This window comes from Podarcis erhardii (genome assembly GCF_964252035.2).
Source record: "Podarcis erhardii genome assembly, chromosome: 5".
Classification (NCBI taxonomy): domain Eukaryota; kingdom Metazoa; phylum Chordata; class Lepidosauria; order Squamata; family Lacertidae; genus Podarcis; species Podarcis erhardii.
Window position 1 is genome coordinate 5,273,069 of NC_138509.1, and position 19,504 is coordinate 5,292,572.

At 42.6% G+C, this 19,504-nt stretch overlaps 1 protein-coding gene across 4 annotated transcripts in view; it reads right to left on the bottom strand.

Annotated features, from left to right (window-relative positions):
* Positions 1 to 4,776: 4,776 nt before the first annotated feature.
* The window catches only part of PCLO (piccolo presynaptic cytomatrix protein), a gene marked incomplete at its 5' end in the record, with an annotated part of 233,953 nt that continues 219,225 nt past the window's right edge, over positions 4,777 to 19,504 (bottom strand). For all 4 annotated transcript variants that reach the window (XM_081860927.1, XM_081860926.1, XM_081860925.1 and 1 more), the window contains 3 exons: positions 4,777 to 8,515; positions 9,583 to 9,728; positions 11,838 to 11,972. In XM_081860927.1, the coding sequence (XP_081717053.1) occupies positions 8,375 to 8,515; positions 9,583 to 9,728; positions 11,838 to 11,972 (422 nt within the window). In that variant the 3' untranslated portion in view covers positions 4,777 to 8,374. The remainder of the gene's footprint in view (positions 8,516 to 9,582; positions 9,729 to 11,837; positions 11,973 to 19,504) is intronic.

Here is a 19,504-nt window from a genome sequence, read left to right on the forward strand (position 1 = left end):
ATGGCCTTCTAAGTTTGGCCCATTAAGGTAACAAAGGAAGTGGCTCTGTGTCAGACAGAAAACAGGCGCTTGCTGGTAGAAAGACAAAGGCCAGACTGGAGAGCTATGGAGGCTATCCGGCTGCAGAGCTAGAAGACAGAGCCAGGCCTGACTTCTGTTGGAATCCAAGGCTGGGACTATGAGAGAGAAGCAAGACCCGTTTTGGGGCTGTTAATGCTGTGAACCCCACCATAGGCTCAGGTTTTATTTATGTGTAAATAAACCGTATATTACAATGACAAAACAGTCTCTGTCGTCCCTTAATACAAGAAAACACCAACCTTGGATAAGTGCCTGGAATCCCACATGGCTCAGATATTGGGGTGGCATGCAACAATATATTTGAATCACTATTGTGCTGCTCTAGCAGTCATTGAGAATGCTGGGAAGTGTAGTTTGTTAAGAGTGCTGGGAATGGTTGCTCTGTAAGGTCAGAATCTACAGCCCCCAAGATTCTCCATGGCTATTTAAGTGGTCAAGTATTTGGAATGTGTTGATAGATTAGATAGATAGATAGATAGATAGATAGATAGATAGATATATATATAGATAGAGGTATAGGTAAAGGAATCCCTGACCATTAAGTCCAGTCATGGCCGACTCTGGGGTTGCGGCGCTCATCTCACTTTATTGGCCGAGGGAGCCAGCATACAGCTTCCGAGTCATGTGGCCAGCATGACTAAGCCGCTTCTGGCGAACCAGAGCAGCGCACGGAAACGCCGTTTACCTTCCCGCTGGAGTGGTACCTATTTATCTACTTGACTTTGACATGCTTTCGAACTGCTAGTTTGGCAGGAGCAGGGACAGAGCAACGGGAGCTCACCCCGTTGTGGGGATTTGAACCGCCGACCTTCTGATCGGCAAGTCCTAAGCTCTGTGGTTTAACCCACAGCATCACCCGCGTCCCAGGCAGATAGATAGATAGTAGGTTATAAATAACCATGTATGTATTTGGATAATAAAACTTATAAAAGCATATATGGAATTGTAGTTGTTTGCATATATAGAGCCAGTGATTTTTTCTTTAAAATGTTTAGGGGTACTCTCATTTTGACTCAAGAAAATTACCGGGAAAGAAATGGAAGCTGTCATCAGAGATGGAAACAATGAAACTGACCAATCATAGATACATAGAACTGAGTTCGCCATAGTAGAGAAGAAACTTTTATATATATATATATATATATATATATATTTTACTCTTCTCCTGTTAGACTCCCAAAATGTTTAGGGGTATGCACCCATTGCATCCCCTCAGAAAAAAGCACTGCATAGAGGTATAATATGCTTCTCCCCTTTTTATTTTTAAAAAATCCATTCACTTTTTATTTCCATTTTATTTTGTTCAGCTCAAATAGTCTTAATTTTTTTAAAAAACAAAGAACTCTTCAAGTGGTATAAAAGTGCCTTAAAAGTATGCTGCAAATGTCACCCCTCTGAATCTCCCTCCCATCAGTTGAGTAAAATATATATAGTAGGTTATAAATAACCATGTATGTATTTGGATAATAATACTTATATAAGCATTGTAGTTGTTTGCATATATAGAGGTATAATATATGCATTTCCCTCTCCCTTTTTATTTATTTTTTTAAAACCCATTCACTTTATTTCCATTTTATTTTTTTCAACTGAAATATTCTTTTTTTAAAAAAAAAAATTAACAAAGGACTGTTAAAAGTGCTTTATAAAAGTGCTTTAAAAGTATGCTGCAAATGTCACCTCTCTGAATCTCCCTCCTCTCAGTTGAGTGAAATGGTGTTTTCCACCACCTAGAATACTAGTCACTCCAGAGCAGTTCCTTCTCCAGCGTCTGAAGGAGGCGGCCAGAGTGGGGAGTCTCCTTGGGCCCAAGGGAGGAAGGCCAAGGGCAGCAGGGGCCAGAGGCAGGAGGACAATCGATGTCACTTACCTTTGTGCCACAGGCTTCCCTGCAGCTGCGCAGTGAAGTCAGAGATGCCTGCACTTACCCCTCTCTCTAACCTCCAACCAAGGGAAAAGAGGCCTTAGGATAGCTCACCATCACATTTCAGCCAGGCAAAAGCATTCAGGGAGGAGTGGGAAGAGGAAGCTTGGCCAAATCAGAGTTCTGAGGGCCAGACAGAGAGGGATGGAGGGCCACATTCCCTAGTCTGGACTAGGACACCACAGTATTACCTTCTTCAGGCATTTCTGAGAATGTGCCAGATAGAGCTCCCCTTTGGCCCCAATGCTGGATTTGAATGTGTGATCAGCTGACTTGCAACTGGCCCCATTTCCCCTCTACAGGGACGAGAGTTTGGTCTATTGGGGTTCCTACCCCTGTTAAACAAGCTCATCTATGGTCACTTCCATCCCATAGATTCAAGGCACAATACTTTCCCCAAAGAATCTTAGGAATTGTACTTCACCTCCTGCCAGAGCTACAATTCCCAGCACCCAGAGCAAACTACAGTTCCCATGGTTCTTGGGGGGGGTAGTCAACTGTTCTTTGGGGGAACAGTTGTGCCCTTAATCTGTATGTTCATAGCATGCCCTCGTGACCGAAGTCCACCATGCATTGATGTTCCAGCCAAGGGGCTAAGCAGATCTTCTCTGAAACCCTCTTGTGCATGACTGAAAAGGGTGCAGGACTGCTGTGTGTTGCAGTGCTCACATTCTAATGTGCCACAAAACTGTCTTTTCAGTAACAGAACTCACAAGTACTCTTGAGCCAGCTAGCAAAATACTCCCATACTTAGCTGTTTCCAAGTGTTGCAGAGAGCACGGTGGCTGGGACTTGCTGCTGGAGTTTCCCATTTATGTTCTCTGGCTGCCTAACCCCTCAGTGCTACAGGAATTGGCCTTAGACAAGGGTGTCTAATCAGAGCCTACATCAAGAAAGCATGACGCATGCTTTAGGACACCCTTAGTCACAATGAGCATCCCTGCTGAAATTCTGAACTGGTCATTACATAAATCAAGTTTACTTGTTTGTAAGTCTCAAATGCATACAAGCCCCGACTTTGATCCAATGAACTCTAATACCTGCAATAAACAGGTATTTCCGCTGATGCTTCAGTTTGCTCCGCAGCTTCTTCCTGCGATGGTTCCAAGTCGATTGGCTATTATCACAGGGGTTATGTTTAGCTCATCAGAAAAGGGTGCATCATGACGCAACATCATGGCGCACAGGGTTGTAGAAGAGCACCATATTGCAAAGAGCAGACTAACTAGCCCTATGTGGAATGGTTGAAGGAGTTGAGTGTGTTTAACCCGGAAAAGAAGAGACTGAGAGGAGATAAGATAGCCATCTTCAAATATCTCAAGGGCTTTCATGTGGACCAGGGAACAAGTTGTTTTCTCCTGCTCTGGAGGGAAGGACTGGAGGCAATGGCTTCAAGTTACAAGAAGGAGATTCCGTCTAAACATCAGCAAGAACTTTCTGACAGTGTAGTGGACTCCCTCGGAAGGCTGTGGACTGTGTCAGGGAATGCTATCATTGAGATTCCTGCATTGCCTCAATGTCCCTTCCAACTCTACAATTCTCTGATTCTTCCAAGATATTCTATTCCACTACACAGGAATCAGCTGGCAGAGAATATTTCATAACTGCAGAGAATATTTAGTCTTCATTACACTGCTTCTTTTTTTGGAGGGGTGTGTTTCTCCTTAGGGCCCCCCTCCCCGTTTTATACTTTGGCCATCATTAAGGTTCCCGCCCATTCCATGCAGGCAGACACCTCAAACTGAAATTATTTCAACTGTAAACCAATTGTCCCATTTCACAGATGCTTCTCCATTTCTTGTGCTAGAGTTACAGACGTATTTGCCAGCTGCAGCAGGAGTATTTAGTAGTGGGAAAGGACCCCAAACTAGATATTTTAAATATTTATTAGCCAGACTGGATTAAACAGCCTTTATACAACACAATTTGCATAAGTTCTCAAGATACGTCCTGTATACAATCACAAAACCATGACATGGATTTTATACATAGAGTGAAAATCGAGACCGATTTACAAGCATTTCTTCCCCTCTTTATACAGTTCGTTAAGTTCGTTTTGTTTGCTTTGTTTTGTACAACTTTTGGAACAAATTTTGTATCATTCTTTTCTTGGAGGATTAGAAGGCAAAAAACAAAGAATTAATTAATTATTCATTCAAGTGAAAAAGAAATATTAATAAACCACCATTGACACATGCAACATTCACCGTGGAAATATATTACATCTCCCCAAAGACTACTGATGGTGGCTGTTGCATTTTAAATTTTATGCCCGGGGTAGTTGTTCTCTCCAGTCACCCCCATCGCACCCTCTCCAATGCCAGGGATGCTGTACATGTTATCTGGTAGGATGATGGCACCCATGCTTGTCAGCGACTGCTGAGCACCTGCACCAGCCACTTGACATCTATACAAGACACAGTTCACGTGGAGGGAGGGAGACATGCTTGGGACACCAGGGGGAATTTGGAATCCAAACCTGGTTTGCTGCTCAATACAAAAATGCATATTTACAAATTAAGAAAAACAGCTTTCTTCAGATCACCTAGTCCAAGTTCATGATATATATATTATATTATATATATATATATATTATATATATAGCACATATTTTAAAACCCATTAGTGTGTTCATTATTTTGTCAAAGAATTAATCAGAGAAAACATCAAAATGCAACTTATGATTTAAAGAGAGAGTATCCAGATTTTATTATTTTAGTCTAACAGCATCTTCTAACTGAAGAGATTGGTCCTGCATTGGAAACTGACGCCGGTAGATCCTTCAGTTTCTTCACCACTGAGAATATTTGATTATTTCCCCATCACATATAGATATATGTATGTACATATATAGACACTCAAGGGGGACTGTGGGCTCTTAGCAAGGGAAATAAAGCACTTGGTATAGTATCAGGTATGATTTAAATAAAAAGATAAAAAATATACTATTAACATCTGTATGAAATCTCCAGGAAACTAAACGCTAATTAAATAATTCTATATTGAGCAATATATAAGAAGTGTTTACATTTTACTTCTTCGTCCTGACAGAAAGAAGCAATATCAGCTGGTTACCAGCTACTGTACTAACCCTCCCCACCCAGCTGCCCCAAACAATCAACTATTAGGCATATAGAAAAGGAACTCAGTTTACAACGAGGTTCCTGGAAATTGTCTCCCGTGTGCACACAACGAGGTACCCTAATTCTTCTTCTATGTATTGAAAACAGTGGTACAAGTTTAAGTGGTGGGGCGGTGAGTGGACACTGATAAAAAGCCACAGCATTTATATTGCTCCTGGATACTATCCCTTTAAAGGATGATCATAACAACAAAACAGCTCAATGTTCGTCACAGGAACTCACACACCTTGTTTGGATCCAGGGAAATAAAGCAAGATCTGGCCATCAGTCACAAGAACGAAGGAAAGAAACGACCCCTTTCGAGGAACAACCTATCACACACATACATCCTGTGCTTTAGCTCATACTTCAAGCTTGTTTTTTCTCTCTGTACAAAGCTTTTTGTACAACACAACTTATATCTCTAGCTTGGCAGACTTGTGGGCAATATCTAGATCTATATAGTAAATATCTATAGCTCTATAGTAAATAAAGCGCATTGTGCCATGAACAATCCATACCTTTAAAGAAACCCACAATTGGAGAACATTCATCTATTCCAAGTTAAGAGGCCTGGCCACATTTAAGTGCTTCTGTCTGACAGAAGAAACAAAGAAAGAAAGAAAAAGACCCCCCCCCCCCGCAAAATAAAACAACAAAAAAGGAAAACAGATATGGTGAAGTATTCATACATTTTCACAAATACCCAAAGTCCCTGTGAATTTTTTTTCCTTTAAAAAAATAATTGCCACAAGAAGGGTTTTTGTTGCCTTCGTTCATAAAAAGAAAACTGCATTTAAACGTGATTCATTGTTGCATAGAATGATTCCAGTACAACCCAGACATTTGGTCAAAAGGAACTTGGCACACTCTGCAGACGTCTTCAGTCTCAGCACTGATGCATTCGTGGCTCGGGGAATGTCAAACCCCTTCACTAGCTCTTTGTGAGATGCAGGATACAATGAAGAGAGATTCTAACCCTAATGACCTTCAACATGCTGTTGCTAGCAGAACCTGCCTTTCCTCACAAGCACAAATTCCCGCAAACATTCGCTGGTGCATTTGACTTGTAGAGAGTTTGGCTCCCAAGGCTTGGAGCACCATCGCCCTGGCGCCTGATGCCCGGCGGCAGAAGTTGCTGAACAAGGGGCAGCTGAAGCCACAACAGCAACGCTGTGAATAAATAATTGCAAATAAATATCTGCTATTAACACAAAGCTGTTCCTTGCTTCTCAATTTGTCATCCAATCCACCGAACAGCATGTGGCAACGGCAGTCTTGCTTTATCAATTAATAGTGATAATTAGAGGTTTACTAGCAAGCCTCCCACTTGGCGCTTGCTGCTGCTGGAAATCTCCATGGCAACCGCTATACGATTCACCACCTTTGTCATAAATCTTAGCAAGAACAAAATTGCCAGCCATTTGCGCAAAATTGCATATATCACTTTTTTTTTTTTAAAAAAAGAAAGACTTTGCTTAGCAATTGAAACTCGCTGTTTCAGAAAATACAAACCCAGAAGCCATGAGATTTTTAAAATAAGGATAAGGGAGATGTGGTATTTGGTAGCAGGCAATTTCCACATGACACAGCACTCTGGGTAGGAGGGCAGCGCTATTGCTCCAAAGAATTGGACTGAAATTGATATTTCTAGGAGACAGGTGGATGAAATCTGAGTAAGAACACCAAATTATGTTCGTATGCTCTCCTTCCTCCCAATCATTGCCTATTTTACAGTCGGGATAAAATGTGCGGATATTTCTGGGATAGCTCAGTCAGTAGAGCACGAGACTCTTAATCTCAGGGCTGTGGGTTCGAACCCAAGACTGCGCAGAAGTTTCCTGCATTGCAGGGCGTTGGACTACATGACCTTTGGTGTTCCTTCCAACTCCACAATTCTATGATTCTTCTGCACATACTTGCTGCTACTGCTGTTTAACCATTTCAGCTTCAAGGAACAGTTTGGCATAGTGCAATTACATGCCCATTTTCAATTAAAATACTGTAATATAAAGCAAATCAACACAATAAGGGACTAATTGTGTTTCCATTTTTTGTTTCTGGACGCCACCAATGCAGTTTCATGTTCCATGCCTTTAAGAAAGCTTGTAGCTCACGGCAATGAATGCTGCCGAGTTGGGAATGGATATTCATTTTATACGCGGTGCTTGACCTTCCAATCCAAAGCCTGTCTTTCAATGATCTCCTTCAACGCTTTGTGAGCAGAATGTTTGCAACTTCATGCAGATGAGAAGGAGCCTGTAGCACACGGTCACATAAACAGCATCACTTGTTCTAACATGTGGACTATTTCATACAGTTGGAAACAGTGACTCCTTGAAGTTCACAAAGGCAAGACAAACAGATAGTGAAGCCACAATATTCACCTCAGTGCTCAAAAGCCCTTAGAACCAATGCCATTTTAGCAAAACTATGGAAAACAGTCGTTCACAGTAGGCTGAATTGCAATGTCTTCTACACCATGAAAGCAATTTTTCTTTTCCTGATATGGCTCCAACTGCCCCCTTTACTCTTTCCAAAATGACAACTATTTTTGTGCTTTCTGTACTTTACAGTCCGAGATGGTAACATGGGAAAAGACAGAGATTACTATTCTCAATTTAAACGCCAAAGCATATAATTAGCAAAGAGGAAAAAAATAACATGAAAGAGAAACATTGCCACCATTTAAATTAAAAACTAATTACCCCACCATTTGCCTCCTGGGGCATCATCTCACCACAGCAAATATATTCTTACATTAAGACCATGGATCTTCAGATAAGTCTTCAGATAAGGGAGAACTGGAAAGGCAGTTGCTTCAGGTACTTTTGCATATCATGATCTCTTAGGCGACTGCACCGTGAGCCAGATTGCTCTCGCAGAAAGATTCTGCCTCCAGCTGCAGCCAAATTCTCTGCATTAACACCTGCCTTCAACTGCATGGTGTTATTATTCCTCTTCAGATTCTAACATCACAGAACCCTCACACAAGTCTCCTTTTTCAAGCAGACTCATTTTAATTTCTGGGCTTAGGGTGGTTGGTTTATTAAGCTCTGCTGATTTGTTTTTAAAAAACACAGCAAAACAAGTTGTCTAGCCCTCATGAAAGTGTGCTAAATAGCCCAGAACTTTCTCCTCCTACTTCATATTCTGAAAGCCTAGCTAAACACAATATCAAAGTAGAGTCTTGGAATCCTACAAGCAGACTTTGACAAGGCTTGATGGCCCAAGAAGAAATCTTTCCTCAATGTGTTTGTGTTGAGCTGACCAAAAGTTTGTGCCAGTTTACTATTCTTTTCCTGAGGTCCACTTTGTCAAGCCAGATATATGCCTCACCAATCAAGGTCTTCTTCATAAACTTTCCTCCATTGGAAACAAGGAGTATCTGGGAAGAGAACAGAGGGTTGGACAGATATTCACCGTTCTGGTAAAAAGATCTAAAGCCCTGGAACATGACCCTGATCATTGCTGCAGAAGCTGTGGTGTGCTGTCTGTTTGCTATGGGAACCAAGATCGTGTCACGAAATATACCCAACACTTATTGTGGCTGCACATTCCAAGGGACGATGAATGGCTTTGGACAAGTCGTTTGTGTCCCTGAGATCTCCTGACACATTTTCATGTATAGGTTGTCCATATACATATAATTTATTGTTATACATGTCTTGTAATAATGTCTACAGTGGTACCTCGGGTTAAGTACTTAATTCGTTCCGGAGGTCTGTACTTAACCTGAAACTGTTCTTAACCTGAAGCACCACTTTAGCTAATGGGGCCTCCCAGTGCCGCCCTGCCGCCGGAGCACGATTTCTGTTCTCATCCTGAAGCAAAGTTCTTAATCTGAGGCACTATTTCTGGGGTTAGCAGAGTCTGTAACCTGAAGTGTATGTAACCTGAAGCGTATGTAACCCGAGGTACCACTGTATTAGAGCTGAGTTTGACATTTCCCCCCTCCTCACAAGAACTCTGTCCACGAGGTTAGGCTGCACATTAGGCTAGGCTAGGCAAACTACCCAGAGACTGTCATGGCTGAGTGTGAACCTGAATTGCCAACACCCAAGAAAGAGGCCTCCATTAGGTGGCCACTCATTGAACATTTATGCTTCCTTGTTCCATTTTATGAGGAAGCTCCTGCCAAAGGCTTCAGTTTCGAAGATCATACAAATTTATTTATTCTCTCTGCAAATTCTGTTTACTTCTTTCTTACAATTCATACTATCTTTTGATACTTAGAGCAGCCAAGAATGTTCTAAGTTGAGGAAGTTCTAGGCTTGAACAAACACAACAACATTGGGAGACTGTTCATGTAACTCTCACACTGTAACATTTAATTTGCTTTTCGGCAAATGGCAAATAATTAAGGTTAAGTAAATAAGTAAGTGAGAGAAAGAGAGTCTCAAATGCTCAATGCAGAAAGCATAACATTCAGTTTGAATTAAGATGGAGGCTTACCTGGAGAGAATGCCCAGTGGGACTCAAACTGAATCGAAATGTTTCATTGAATGAAGGTTCTCGGTCATGCCTGCATACTCTTGTTTTCTTCTTAATTACTCTCTTTTGAGTTGCAAGGTTGACAACGTACAGCTTCACATACAGATCTGTTCAAATAAGCAGTTCAACCTGTCATACAGAACCTCATTAGGTGTCTTTGCTGCTAACTCATTTAGAATTAAATTAGTTAATGGTTATTTAAGATGAGGGAAACTTCTCTCTGCTGTTTCCCTCGATATCAAAATGAGGTAATTCCAGGAGAGCTGATGAAGTGCTCTGAAATTCAGGGCCCTGAAAGCAAATTCTTTCCCAATAAGTACAGAAATTCACTGAATGAAATAGTTTAGAAATCTTTCATATAAGAGATGAAGCTGAGACGGAAAAAACTGCACATTATTTTTTTGGAAAATGAAATAAACCAGAGGTATACTTCAGCCAGAAACAGGTATTGACATATAATTATTCTATGCTATTTCAGTTCTTTTTGGATAACACTACCTTAGAATGGAATAGCTTTCCTGTCATAAAGCGGTTTGCCACTCTTGACTTGAAGCACTTTAAGTTTGGAGAGGAGTAAGACTTTAAATTTTGAATTCTGAGTCCCGTGATCATTACAGTCCAATTGCTAGGCAGATCCAAAAATGTAAAAAGCTAGATGGCTAAATACACGGTAAAAGGGCCTCTTGTCTGCTGTAGGTAACACCTCCCTCATCCCTTTCAGAAAAGGTTGAAACTCAGTGTCAGGTAACATGCTTTGCATGCAAACGATCTCAGGTTCAGTCACCAGCATGCCCAGATTGGGCTGAGAAACATGCCTCTCTTAAATTCTGGAGAACCAGGCTGCCATTCAGCTCAGACCTGGGATGGGGAACTGCAGCTCTCCAGTTGTTTTTGGATTACCCATGTTGGGTGGGATTGATGGGAGTCCAAACATCTGGAGAGCCACAGGATTCCCATCCCTGGTGCAGATAATACTGAGCCAGATGTACCAATGGCCTGACTTGATATTAGGCAGATTCCTATGGGAATCAAACTTACATAGAAGCCATGCGCAATTGGTTGAGGTGTTTCAGAGCCTTTCGACAAAGCAACATCCCATGTTTTATATGTATGATGCTTCTCAGTAGCCATTAGGGAGGAGGCTGGTGAGTTATTTACCAGTTTGTATTGTGTCGAGCACAAATCCCGTATTTTTCGCTCCATAAGACACACTTTTTTCCTCCTAAAAAGTAAGGGGAAATGTGAGTGCGTCTTATGGAGTGAATGGCGCTGCGCAGAGAGGGAGAACTGCGCAGCGCCCCTTCAGCAACGCGTCTGTCCTCCTTCTGTTCCTCCTCCCGCTTCGCTAAAGGGGCGCTGCGCAGCGCCACTTCAGCGAAGCGCCTCTCCCGGCTTCTGCCTTAGCCACGCGCAGCCTCTTCGGACAGGGGAAGCCTTCATCCCGCTGCCCGGGAGAGGCTGCGCGCAGCTATCCCATAAGCCAGGACAGCAAGAGGGATCACTGCGCAGCGATCCTGCTTGTTGTCCTGGCTTCTGCCTTAGCCCCGCGCAGCCTCTTCGGGCAGGGCAAGCCTTCATCCCACTGCCCTGAAGAAGCTTGGCATGGCTATCCCAGAAGCCAGATCCCTCTTGCTGATCTGGCTTCTGGGATTCAGAATTTTTTTTTCTTGTTTTCCTCCTCCCAAAACTAGGTGCACCTTACGGTATGGTGCGTCTTATGGAGTGAAAAATACGGCACCTAGGTAAATAAAGCTCTTGCAAAGCACTCTTGGGAGGGAACAATTTGTGCTGAGGGAAGAGACCTGCCACACCTGCAGTGGTCCAGATTCATGTATGTGGCATTAACATGAGTCTCTGGGACCCTTCAAGGGGAAAAGGAATGGGAGGGGGAGTTTCGGAGACATGGGGGCTGAATAGAGGAAGAGCATTATGTACCTGTCTGCACCTTGCATCTTTGTTGCTGTAAATCGCTCTCTCCTGAAGATGCCTGGTTTGGCAGAAAGGCACCCCCCCTTACTACTACACTTATTAATTTTTAGGAACACTCCCCCCAACCATCTGTAGAGAAAACAAGAATGATTGAATGCTATAAGCAATGGATACGATACATGTGTGTCGATGACTAAAAACAAAATTGAAATCTTACCATCCTTATGTGTTTACCACTCATTTTAAAATGTATTTTATGTATTAAAACGCTGGTTTACAATTGATACCTGGTAAGTGATCTGGAGATTTAAACTTGTAGGTGATATTTCTGCACTGAAGGATCTCAACTATCAGCTGTTCCCCATCAGTCTTCATTTCCTTCTTTAAAGCAATCTTGATTTCACCCATCACCTGGGTTTTACCTGTAAAAGGGGGAGGGGTCAGATCAGCTATAGCACAAGGTGCATGTATGTATTCCACAAAGCTAATACTTCCAAGTTAAAAGGACCTTTCAAAACAATAATACAAGTAATATAAGCTGCAAGCTAGCACAGGGTCTTTACAGTCTTGGTATAAATGGGCACAAGATGTGGCCATAATTATTTTAGGGCAGACTCAGGAATTGACAGCAACTCCCCAGTTGGCCGAAAGGTACATTTCATTTCTTCATGCTTGGTAACTTAACCTTGTATTATTTTTTAAGAGTTGCATTTAAGAGTTGTAAGAAACGGTAGTGTATTATTGTGTTGGCATATTAAAAACAAAATAGGGAAAAGGCTGCTTGCCTGATTTCTAATGGGATGGAGTTCTGCAGAATCGGGCCCATGAAACTGAATGGTGACACCTCATTAACTCATGTCACGCTTCTGACCCATGGAGGACCACAAGTCCCTTCAGGTATCCTGGGCCTACCTAGATGTACATGTCTTCCTGTGAAAAGACCCTTAATTGTCACTTTGGGCACCTTTGACCCTTCGTGAACATAATTCAGTTTGGCATTTTAATTCCCTCATGAATTAAGCCTGCCATTGGAATTTCAGCAATGGGAAACTTCGGCAGAAAGCATTGGCTCAGCCGAGAAGCTTTTGATGCACTGTAGAGACTATGTGGGAGTTCTGCCAACTACATTATCTGCAATCAGGTGACTCACAAACCACAGTTATCACACTGAGTGTAAATGGTAGGTAATCTAATTTCATTTCTCTTCCAGGAACCAATCTGACTTTGCTTCCAGTTCTGTAGAACATCAACCATGGCATCCTTCTGAAGGCACACTATTTCCGGGATTCTTTTCCTGCCTGAAGCACTTCTTCTATAAAGTTCTGTTATGGAACTATGGCTCATCCCTGTAACACCTGCGCTACAAAGTTCTGTACGGTGCTATCTGGTTTCCCATGAGAGTTAGGCCACCTAGGGACCATGTCACCATTGGTCACACCAAGCTCTGCTTCTCATTTACACCTGAGGCAAGTGAGGCCATTGGGATGCTAAACAGGTATATTGGCTCTCTAGTGGATTGGATGAGGCCAATAAATTGGAGTACCATCTTGACAAAACAGAGATGCTGTGGGTGGGTGGTTTCTCTGTGCAATATAGCTAATTTGATTTATTTATTGCATTTAAAGGCCACTCTTTTCTCCAAAGAGCTCAAGGTGGTCTACATGGTTCTCCTCCTCATTTAATCCCCACAACAATCCTGCAAGGAAGGTTAGGATGAGAGACCACGGCTGGCTCAAGTTCACCCAGTGAAATGCATGACCATGTGGGGATTTGAAGCCTTGTCTCCCAGGTCAGACATTCTTATCCATTGAACCTACACAATTAGGTTTGTATTCCGGGGAAGGTGCCTCCGGGACAAATCCTTCCCTCGTCTTTGACTTCTGTGGTCCTTTCCTGGACAGTGCCACGCTGTGGTAACCTCCAGGTCATTGCAACACGCAGCGTGTGGGACTGCTTCTGGAGAGTTTCAGAAACTGCAGTCACTTCAGACCAGGGGTAGGCGACCTAAGGCCCCTGGGCCACAAGCGGCCCACAGGGATCGTTTAACCGAGCCGCCCCCAAACCGAGTCGTCTGCTCGGTGAGTCCCCATGCACTGCACTAAACCGGTGCAGCGCAGCGCGGGGCCTGCTTCCGTGGTGCTGGAAATTGTGTCTGCACAAGCTCAGACTCCAAAAATCGTGTCTGTGCAGACACGGACGCTGGAAATCATGTCGACGCAGACGCCGGAAATCGCGGCTGCATGCGCTCACACACATGTGCAATCCGGCCCACAGAGGTGCTCAATCCGGCCCACAGAGGGATCTCCACTGAAGTGAACCAGCCCAGGCAAGTTAAACCTTGCCACCCCCTGCTTCAGACTATAACTTCCAGGCTGATAATGGGGAATGGGCATTGGCTTTCAGCATAGGCGGCAACTCCTAGGGACCGAGGCAGTTTTGGACCCCAAATTAATTTTTTTGAGAAGGTCGGTCCCCATCATGTTGCCCCTCCCAATCCTCTAGAGAATCTGGCACCTCTGGCTTTCAGTCTGTTTCCAAGCCTAATTCAAAGTGCTGGCATGTATTTTATTTATTTTCATTTTCTTAATCATATTAAATTTATATAAATTTATATACAGCCCTTGATACAAGATCTCAGGGCAGTTCACAGAATAAAATGCAAGATAAAAACACAAGTAAACAATTAAAACAAAAACAACAAAACAATACCCCCTCCCCTTTCCCACAGACACATTTTAAAGGCTGTAGAATATGACTCAGCCAAAGGCCTGGTTGAAGAGGAACATTTTCACCTGGCACCTAAAGATATATAATGAAGGTGCCAGGTGAACCTTCCTGGGGAGAGCATTCCACAAACGGGGAGCCAAAAATTACGGCAAAATATGTATTTAAATAGGTATTTCATCTCACTGTACACATTTCTAACCAGGGTATAGATTTTGCATTTAGATATGTGAAATTTGAAGGATAACTATGTTCTAAATCTATGCATTTGTCTGGGAATAAAAATTAGGTTGGTTCAATTGAAAAAGCAGACAGAACAAAATTTCCCTCCTTCTTAAATTGGAGCATATTATTTTCTCATTGTGAGTGCAGATTACTGTACTCAGTATCTTCTAAGAGTACAGCTGTTTTGGTGTCCTGGCATAAACTATAATTCTTCTCATAAAGTCAATCTGGATGAACATTTAACTATGTTGATGTCAACAAGAGTAGACTTTTAGTTGAATTGGCAGGTACTTAATTAGTCTTGTATCAACTTGGCCTCTGGAAAGGTAATATAATGTGGCGTGGAGCTGTTCAAAAGCATTCACAATCCCAAATAAGCAGAAATCCACCCAAAAACATAATGCAGGTTTTTCCTCTCCTCGCCCCCCCCCCCCGGGGATTACCGTCTCCGCAGATTCATCTAGGAATGATTGGAAAACCTAAATGCAATTTTCAATTTTCCCACAGGGGGGAGCAAACCGACGCCACAAAACAATACTGTAGTCAGAAACCACAAAAATTAGCCTGCTCATTGTTCTTCCTGTATTTTGGCTTCTCTCCCCTGATAAAAGCCCCTATTTTGAATTTTAATATAGTCCACTGTTAAGCCCATTTTGAAGTTGCTGCCTAGTTAAAGTATTTTTTTGTGTGTATTTGTGTTTAAATACAACCTTACAAAACAAAACAAAACTCAGCACTTTATTTATTTAGGGAATGTAGCTCAGTGAGAGAGCCATGTATACGGCACCACTTTCAATCCTCAACATCTCAAAGTAGGGCTGGGGTAAAACCACCACTTGAAACCCCTGCACTGATAGCTTGACTCAGTTTAAGGCAGCTTCCTTTGTAATAATTTGTCCTTCATTAAGTTCCAACAAGTATCCCTATTTTCTCTCTGTCCTGAACATATGCTGCGGATGCGATCTAATAGTTTCACTCAAAATGGCCGCGTGAATTGAGCAATACATAGATACCTGGTGCCGCACAACTTTGCTAAAATGTGCTGGATCTTTAAAAACTGGAAATATTTCAATTTGATAGAGAAAAGGTATGAGGAGTAATGCCTAAGGTCTTATCCACAAGTACCTTTTGCTCTGCTTTTTCCAGGCAGATGTCTGCACTTTCAACGCTCTGTGTCCAAGCATTATTTTTGCTCTGAGCTTGCACGGCAAAAAACCTGCTCTGTAAAGTAGAATCAGAGCAAATCTCAATTCAGGTTTTCCACAAATGGACTTTTGCTCTGATTGAGCTGTAAAGAGCAGGTTTTCATGGGGAAAGCTCCAGAGCAACAACAACAACAACAACAACAACAACAACAACAACAACAACAACAAAAAAAAAAGAAGAAGAAGGGTGCTTGATCATGAAACTTTAAATCACAGACTGTGCCTGGAAAGAGCGGAGGAAAGTTAAGTGGGGACAAGTCTTTAATGTTCTCTATGGTTCACTGGCAGATGTGCATTTTGAAATTATACTCTGTATACATGCTGATTTCAGGTCCCTCCTAAGTTCCCATAATCTGGTCAGTAAAAACCACTATGAAGCTGCTAACTTTTTGCCCAAACTCATAATTCTTTTTAAAACCCATGCTTCTTTTTTCATACCCAGCACAAAATGGCACCACTGTTTTATATCTGTTCTGAGTGTTTGCCTTGAAAGAGCTACGATACTTGCATTTCACGGGTTTTATTGTGCTTAGTTATTGATTTAAACGTGTAAAAAGCCAAAAAGAAGCAGCTGGAGGACATTTTCTAATAATCAAATCCTATGGCGGTAAATTTCATCCATGCATCCGTGTCATCTTCTGGGCTGCCCCAGCCTTATTTAGTACATCTATGACTGCAATGCAGGCACATACCAAAAATATGTTTGTTTGTTTTTAACTATATTGAAATATTTTAATAATTAATAAAATGAATTAATATGGTGGGGACAGGAGGGAATGGCAGGGAAGAAAACCCTGGCCTCCCCCCTTACTTGCCAGGCAACTGGCCTGCAGGTAAGAACACCTTCGGCACATCAGCTTGAAACCAGAGTGTCGGTAATTCCATCATTAACAAGGATCTGCTAATGTTGTGGCTCAGAACGCTCCCCAGTGCATGAAAGGCATCGTCCCCTCTATGAAACGCGCAAACCCCTTTTCAGGTAGAGGGAAAGCAGGAGAGCAAGCACAAATTTCAAAATACACTGAATCTGTCTACCCGGATGCACAATGTCACACTTCATAATCACATCTGCCTAGAGAACTGCATAGCAGCTTCAAATTTAGACCAGTCATTTACACCTTGAGCAACATGTGAACTTTCTGAATGTATCTGTGTGCATGTGTGCGTGAACACAGAATAAAGTTAGGCCTCTATTTTTAAATAAATCACAGGCCTGCAGAGAAACTGATATTTTAATCCTTTCTATGCAATTAAATGACATTATTGTTTTTTCACCAGGCTAAAATGCGTTTAAAATGTTTAGTCCAAGATACATTATTGCTGTCTGCCACAACTTACTCCCTGTGTTTTTACACCTTCAGTGTGTATGGAGGGAGTCCAGACCTTGCAGCAAGGTCATATCAAGAGGGGCTTGTCTCCCATAGCAACAGCGTAGCCCTGGAGTCCAAGGCATCTCTGAGCCATCAGCCAGCTTGCCCAATATGGATCCCAGTCTTTCTTCTTCCTTTCTCTTCCCAGCAAGCCTTGCTCAAGACTCTATTCCCCAGTCACCTCACACCCAGTTACCCTGGCAACCTTCCAAATCCCCAGTCTCTGTTCACACCTCGGGGCAAGTGGGGAGGACAGTTCTCTTGCCTTGCCAATGGTCCTCAATGACTCTGCATTGTTTCTTAAGAGCCCTGATTTGACCAGGTCATTTTGCATAGGCCAGCTCACATCCCAAATAATAAAAATCCTAGCATTTATTATTTTATTGGGTGGCAGTGGGGGGGTTCTCCCCCAAATCCATAGCAATAATAAACACTGTCCCTCTCAAGTATCAGTGTGTTTGTCTCCTGTTTACAAGGAGCTGCCATATGAGACCATGGCTTCATCTAGCTCTGACTGGCTCTGAGTGGCCTCAGTCTGGTCCTCCTGGAAATATGAGCCTGCAATTCCTATCAGCCCCACCCGGCACATGGCCCAGGGGCCATGGGTGATGGAGCTGGAATCCAACAACATATGGACAGCCATAAGTTTCCCATGTTTGATTGATGGTCTCCTGTCAGAGAAAGAAGTCCTGTTACCTTATCATTCTCAAGACTGACAACAACTGAGACTGAACCTGGGAACTATTCCATGAATGTGTGGTTAGTATTAGCATTGCTCGCTTCTCCTCCTGGATGCAAATCAACTTCCCACCCTGGTTTGCAGTGGGAAAGAAGCCGTGTTGTGGCTCACTACTCTGGAGAAATGCCACAGCCATTCAATACCAGCCTGATCGGCTCTGCACCTCACAGGGATGATGTGTCATTGCTTGAGAGCGGGAACAGGCAACAGTATTACTGGGGAAAGTGAGAATATTGTCATAGTATATTGTAGAACGGCAGACCAAATTCCAGAAGGGCAGCTATTTCGGTCTGTTGCAGCCAAACCAGCAAAGAATCGTGCGGCATTTCAAAGACGAGCAAATTGATGGCGGCATAAGCTTTCATGGGCTACGGCTCTCCTCACACCAGATACATGAAATGGACTAGAAAGAGGTTTGTTTACTTGAAACATACTCATCCTGCATTTTTCATGGCTTGAGGCAGCTTACAAAGAAATTTAAAATCAAACTGAATAAGATATATATATATATATATATATATAGAGTGAGTGAGAGAGAGAGAGAGAGAGAGAGAGAGATACTGTGGGGAGGGAGGGCGTTTTGCACCATCTGTGGAGCAAAAGGGCCAAGGAAATGCAAGAAGTAGGAGCTGGTACATTGCAGAGCACAACAATTCTGCATAGTGAGAAACAGTTCATTCTTACACCTTCTGCACTAATTATTATGGTCTGCAGAGAGGAAGTTACCCCCAATGGTTATCAAGCCTAAATAAACTGAACAACAAGAAAAATCTGTACAAGAGCTGCACCTGCACAAAGACTCTGTACATCCATTTTTGCAGTCACTGCATGGATTTCCACTTGACTTCTTATTCTAAGACATCTAATGCCATTCATACAGGCCACCAAACATTCCTGTTTTGCTTTTGTGACAGCTTGATGGTCCGTGTTCTTTGCTTATGGCTCACGGAGACAATGCTTTTGGAGTCTTCTCCCTTTACTCTTTCTGCCGCTTTAGGCTTCCTGGTGGTTGTACATTTTCAGCTCCTATATCCCGGAGAGCCCAAGAAGGGATTAAAACTGTTCTGCAGTCCCTGCTACTGTTCGGAAATGAAAACAGTGGCAACAAAAAGCTCCTTTCAGAGACCATCCATTTTACTGTCAACTAGAAAGAAAGGATGCTTGAGGGGGAAAGCTTTAAATATAACAGGAGCTGCAACTTAGAATGGCATGAAAGCAGGATCTTGTCGGAAGCTGTTTCCACTGGGAGGAAGAGGGGGGGAGGGTAGATGTGTGGCTGGTTAGCCATCTTTCTTTACCTTTCAGTAAAGTGTCAGGGTGGACTCCAATTCCTAACATGGCTTATGTACAGCGGAGGCAAAGGAATGGGACACACTGTTCATATTGATCAACTTCTACAAAGTGGGTGGGGGAGATAACTTGATAAAGGTTTTCTGGCAATTTTGGATGTAGAATCATAGAACTGTAGAGTTGGAAGGGACCAAGAGGATCATCTAGTCCAACCCCCTGCCAAGCAGGAATATTTCCTTCAACAATAGAGGTGCTGGTGAAAACCAGTTGTATTCCAGTACCATTTGCTGGGACAAAGGTCCCTTGCCTCTGCTATATACAATTGTTATCCGCATTAGCTGCTCAACTTGCATTACCTAACATCTGTATGGGCTCTTTACATCCTGAACTTGACATTAGTG